The sequence below is a fragment of the Podarcis vaucheri genome (genome assembly GCF_965113315.1).
Source record: "Podarcis vaucheri genome assembly, chromosome: 1".
Classification (NCBI taxonomy): domain Eukaryota; kingdom Metazoa; phylum Chordata; class Lepidosauria; order Squamata; family Lacertidae; genus Podarcis; species Podarcis vaucheri.
The window spans coordinates 85,186,340-85,192,548 of NC_138759.1; the positions used below are offsets into that span (position 1 = coordinate 85,186,340).

Sequence of the window (6,209 nt, forward strand, 5' to 3'; positions counted from 1 at the left end):
TAACCAGTGAAGCAATTACATTCTTTATAATTTATACTGTATTTGTGAAACTCTATTATGCTCTATCATGTTAATATTTATTGTTCAGAAGCTGCTTTGGGATTCATTTTAAGGAAAAGCAGCATAGAAGTATAGTAAATCAAATCAAAGACAATCTTTAAGGATAATATTCGAGAGCAGTTGCCAAGTTGTGCTGTTTTAGTGATAGAAAATGTACTGTAACATATTTATGTGTGGACTTGAGCTCATTTCTTTCAAATGAATAAAATGGAGAACAAATATTTTACAAAAATAAGCCCAGTGCAAGACTGAACTTACACACACACACACACACACACACACACACGCATTCATGCTTACACACACACACACACACACACACAGAGAGAGAGAGAGAGAGAGAGAGAGAGAGAAAGCAGAAAGCAGAAATACAATATATGAATCATTCAAGTAAAGTTAACAAGCTTTACAGTGCAATCCTATACATATCATCTCAGAAGTAAGTCCTAGTGAGGTCAATGGGTCTCTACTTCAGTTAAGGCTGTATAAGCAAAGCTGGGAAACCTATCGTCCTCTAGATGTTGTTGGATGACAATTCCCATAATCTCTGACCATTTGCCTTGACTGGGGCTGATTGGAGCTGGAATAGATAACACCTGGAAGGCCACAGGTCCCATTTCCTCATATATAGAAAAGCATCCTCAGTCACCAGACACCAGATGACACAAACCAATCAATATATTTGATAATTATTGATTTTATTACCCCGCCCCAAATGTGAGTAGATTACATTATTATTGCAAAAAGGAATCTAAGGCAGAAAGAAACTGCTCTGATCCAGCAATACTCTTCAATGTGAAGTAGGGATTTACAAAAGAGAAGTCACATAATTCAGGGGTTGGGGGACCTGTGGCCCTCTAGATACTGCTGTAGTCCTTCTAGATACTGCCGTCATTTGTGACCTTGGCCATATCAGTTGAGGCTGATAGAAACTGGAATCCAGCAAAATTTATAGGGCGACAGGATGCCACTCATGACATAATTGCTTAACAAAAGTGTTTTTGCACATGTGGCATGTTGCATGTAAATAAATGTGCACAGTGATGCAATGTAGATGATAACTGGTCTGTTTTCTCATTATCAATACATATGTGAGGACGTATCTGCATCAATACTGCATGTAGTATGAGCTGTGACTTGTGCCCTTTTGTAAAGGGATTTATTTGAAATGAACCTGATAGGCTGTAATTTTCCAACCGCTTACTATTGAGTCATTCCAGGAGTTTCAGCCAACCTCATTCTGCACATTTCTGATTCTCTAGCTAGTAGGAAATTGAGAATCAGCTATAAGTGAAAGGGAAAAAAAAACAATTCAGTAATAACATAGCATTTCAGTTTAAGACAGGACTTAGCTTCTTGTTGATGAGTTTTCTGAAAGCTTCCTTAACATCTTTGTTCCTCAAGCTGCAGATCAGAGCTGTTTTCATGATGACACATTTTTAAAGAAGATGGTGGAATCTTCCTGTTATGTATGCTAGGAGGTGCTGTATTTGAATGTAATGCTTTTTGGACCCTTGAGCTCCTGTGCTTTTCATGGTGCAGTACTCCAAGGGGAATTTCTTCTTTTACTCTTGTCTTGTGGAAAGAAAGGGACACTTCCTTCTGATATCTTCCTTATATCCCAGCACAACACTTCCCATCTCTCCCATTGAGGTGGTCTGATGGAATGCCTGCTTTCAGGTGACCCCACAAACTTGTTAAATTGTAGCGTCCACAAGAAGTTTCAGTCAACCTCATTCAGGACAAATGATTTTGAAATTGCAAATGACATTGCTCAATGAATGTCAGACAATAACCCTGTGGTTGAATTCCTTCGCTTTCTGGTTCTCTAGCTAGTAGGAAATTGTTGATCAGCTATAAGGGAAAGGAAATCGTTCTGAAACCTACAAGTCAAGTTCTTATGGAACCAGTTCACAAAAAAATAATAATCAGTAATAATACTGCATTTTAGTTTAAGACAGAGTTCAGCTTCTTGTTAACGAGTTTTCTGAAAGCTTCCTTAACATCTTTGTTCCTCAAGCTGTAGATCAGAGGATTGAGCATGGGGATCACTACTGTGTAGTACACAGAAGCCCATTTGTCTTGATCCAAGGCATAGACAGAAGTGGGCCGGAGATACATGAAAATCACAGTCCCATAAAATAAAGTGACCACTATGAAGTGGGACCCACAGGTGGAGAAGGCTTTGAGTCTCCCTGAGGGCATTCTCAGGACGGCTGCTAAAATGAAAATGTAAGAGAGAAGGATGATGGAGAGGGAGCTCATCGCAACAAAGCCAGCAAATGCAAAAAGCAACATCTCATTAATGTGGGTGTCAGAACAAGCGATTGCCAGCAGTGGAGGGACATCACAGAAGAAATGGTTGATGAGGTTGGAACTGCAGAACTGCAGGCTGAAGGTGGCTGTTGTGTGTATTATGGCACTAGTTGTGCCAGCAATGTATGAGCCAAGTAGGAGCCAGATGCAGAGGGACTTGGACATGACAGTGGAATAGAGCAATGGGTTGCAGATGGCCACATAGCGGTCATAGGCCATCACTGCTAAAATGTAGCACTCGGCATCCGCAAAGGCAGCAGTGAAGTAGAACTGGGCAGTGCATTCAGGGAAGGAGATGATCCTGCTCTCAGATAACAAGTCAGACAGCATTCTGGGGGCAATGGCAGATGAGTAGCAGATGTCACAGAAGGACAGGTGCCAGAGGAAAAAGTACATAGGATTGTGAAGGTGGGAATCAAGTATGATCAAGATGATCATACCCAGATTTCCCACAACATTGACCAGATAGATGATCAGGAATACCACAAAGAATAAGATTTTCATACCTGGATCATTTGAGATGCCCTGGAGAATGAACTCGGTGATGGTGGTACTGTTTTCATTCACCATTTTAAGGAAAAGATACAGTGGTCTGGAGAAATGTAGGAAATGTGGATGGCAGGGTTGTTTTAAATATTAATTAGTCTATGAGATATCAAAGTTTTCTTGGGTCCCAGTTGCTCTGCGAGGCTGATGATGACATAGCTGCGTCTCACCAAGGCTTCTTTTAGAAGATCCAGAGTTCCTGAGTGATGCTCCCCTTTGTCTTTTCTTGAACCTTTCTATGGGTGGGAGAGATGAACTCTGAGGTTCTGATCATTGCTTAAGTCAGCATGCTACTGATCCCTGTAAACATCTGAAAGTCTATTTATTGTGCATTGAGTTTCCTACCTCCTAAAAATGAAGCAATTATTAAAGAGTATGAATGGCAGAGGCAGGGAGCTCTGTCCCCAGAGGATTTCTGATCTCTGATTCCCTCATCAGGAGACATATCTTTGTGGAGCTTTCAAGGGTATAGGCATTCCATGCAATTTGCTTCCTCATTATTGTTGTTGTTTAGTCGTTTAGTCGTGCCCGACACTTCGTGACGCCATGGACCAGAGCAAGCCAGGCACTGCTGTCTTCCACTGCCTCCCACAGTTTGGTCAAACTCATGTTTGTAGCTTCGATAACACTGTCCAACCATCTCATCCTCTGTCATCCCCTTCTCCTTGTGCCCTCTACCTTTCCCAACATCAGGGTCTTTTCCAGGGAGTCTTCTCTTCTCATGAGGTCGCCAAAGTATTGGAGCCTCAGCATCAGGATCTGTCCTTCCAGTGAGCACTCAGGGCTGATTTCCTTAAGAATGGATAAGTTTGATCTTCTTGCAGTCCATGGGACTCTCAAGAGTCTCCTCCAGCACCATAATTCAAAAGCATCAATTCTTCTGCGATCAGCCTTCTTTATGGTCCAGCTCTCGCTTCCATACATCACTACTGGGAAAACCATGGCTTTAACTATACAGACCTTTGTTGGCATGGTGATGTCTCTGCTTTTTAGGATGCTGTCTAGGTTTGTCATCGCCTTTCTCCCAAGGAGCAGGCGTCTTTCAATTTCGTGACTGCTGTCACCATCTGCAGTGATCATGGAGCCCAAGAAAGTAAAATCTCTCACTGCCTCCATTTCTTCCCCTTCTATTTGCCAGGAGGTGATGGGCCCAGTGGCCATGATCTTCATTTTTTTGATGTTGAGCTTCAGACCATATTTTGCGCTCTCCTCTTTCACCCTCATTAGAAGGTTCTTTAATTCCTCCTCACTTTCTGCCATCAAGGTTGTGCCATCTGCATATCTGAGGTTGTTGATATTTCTTCCGGCAATCTTAATTCTGGCTTGGGATTAATCCAGCCCAGCCTTTCGCATGATGAATTCTGCATATAAGTTAAATAAGCAGGGAGACAATATACAGCCTTGTCGTACTTCTTTCCCAATTGTGAACCAATCAGTTGTTCCATATCCAGTTCTAACTGTAGCTTCTTGTCCCACGTAGAGATTTCTCAGGAGACAGATGAGGTGATCAGGCACTTCCATTTCTTTAAGAACTTGCCATAGTTTGCTGTGGTCAACACAGTCAAAGGCTTTTGCATAGTCAATGAAGCAGAAGTAGATGTCTTTCTGGAACTCTCTAGCTTTCTCCATAATCCAGCGCATGTTTGCAATTTGGTCTCTGGTTCCTCTGCCCCTTCGAAATCCAGCTTGCACTTCTGGGAGTTCTCGGTCCACATACTGCTTAAGCCTGCCTTGTAGAATTTTAAGCATAACCTTGCTAGCGTGTGAAATGAGTGCGGTAGTTGGAGCATTCTTTGGCACTGCCCTTCTTTGGGATTGGGATGTAGACTGATCTTCTCCAATCCTCTGGCCACTGCTGAGTTTTCCAAATTTGCTGGCATATTGAGTGTAGCACCTTAACAGCATCTTCGTTTAAAATTTTAAATAGTTCAGCTGGAATATCATCACTTCCACTGGCCTTGTTATTAGCAGTGCTTTCTAAGGCCCATTTGACTTCACTCTCCAGGATGTCTGGCTCAAGGTCAGCAATCACACTACCTGGGGTGTACAAGACATCTGTAATGGTTCTAGGGGTTGCTCGTGCGTAAACCGGTGCAAATACCTGGCTGGGTTGCCTGAGTGAAACTTTTCTGTTCGGACAGCCACTCACCCGTGGCTGTCTCAATCGCTGGCAGAATCCGTCAGTGGGCGTTTCTTAAACTTCTTCCAGCAAAGAAGCTCTTTGACGCCTAGTCTCCTCCTACTCTCTCTGCACGAAAGCCTTCTGCGCAAGGAGGGCGTAGGTAGTGGAGGACCTCTACTCTCCCCGCTGGTCCCCAGCAAGGAGTCATGGGACCGCCTCGCCGCTTCCCCCATCTGCCCCCCCTTCTCCACTGGTGCTACGCTGATTCTCTTCCCCAGAAGATGGGCTGCCTCTCCCAATCCCGGGACGCTCTCTGGAATCCCTCTGGATTTTGCTCTCTCCCTCTGGCACTGATGGCAGTTCCCTGACAACATCCATTTCTTTCTGGTATAGTTCCTCTGTGTATTCTTGCCACCTCTTCTTGATGTCTTCTGCTTCTGTTAGGTCCTTTCCACTTTTGTCTTTTATTATGGTAATCTTTGTACGAAATGTTCCTTTCATATCTCATTTTCTTGAACAAATCTCTGGTTTATCCCATTCTATTGTTTTCCCTCTATTTCTTTGCATTGCTTGTTTAAGAAGGCCTTCTTGTCTCTCCTTGCTATTTTTTGGAAATCTGCATTCAATTTCCTGTATCTTTCACTATCTCCCTCACATTTTGCTTGCCTTCTCTCCCCCGCTATTTGTAAGGCCTCGTTGGACAGTCACTTCGATTTCTTGCATTTCCTTCTCATTCGGATGGTTTTTGTTGCTGCCTCCTGTATACTCATTGTACTCACTGTCATTTCCCCTCCCCTCCTGCAGAATAAAATACATGGCATCCATTTCTCTTGCTTTCTGGGTGGGTTTCTCAGGCAATGGGACTAATTGTAGTTTGGCAGGGGCTCTCATTTTCCTTCCTGCTCCTGACATCACCAACACTCTCAAGGACTGGCAAGACTCTGAAGAGTGTGCAGCGACTTCCACTTTTACCATAGCTGCAACAGTGTGAGCTCTGACTGCAGTAAGCAGGTCGGGGCATACACCGGTACTGTGAGGGGCAACGTTTGGCTACACGACCCCTGAAAAGGCTTGGAAGGAAGCTCAAGCCAAAGGAACTTTGGCAGTGTCTTTTTGGAGTCCCGGCACCCCTCGCTGAAGGAAAAACGGCAGAGGTGGGGGGGGG

General features: G+C 43.7%; 1 protein-coding gene across 1 annotated transcript; it reads right to left on the minus strand.

The window, feature by feature from the left end:
- Positions 1–2,007: 2,007 nt before the first annotated feature.
- On the minus strand, positions 2,008–3,022 carry LOC309526379 (olfactory receptor 5AR1-like; the record flags this gene model as incomplete). The annotated part of the gene is made up of 1 exon (XM_082212380.1): positions 2,008–3,022. The coding sequence occupies exon 1, from the start codon at positions 2,944–2,946 to the stop codon at positions 2,008–2,010; it is 939 nt and encodes a 312-aa protein (XP_082068506.1). The 5' UTR covers positions 2,947–3,022.
- Between the last annotated feature and the right edge of the window lie 3,187 nt (positions 3,023–6,209).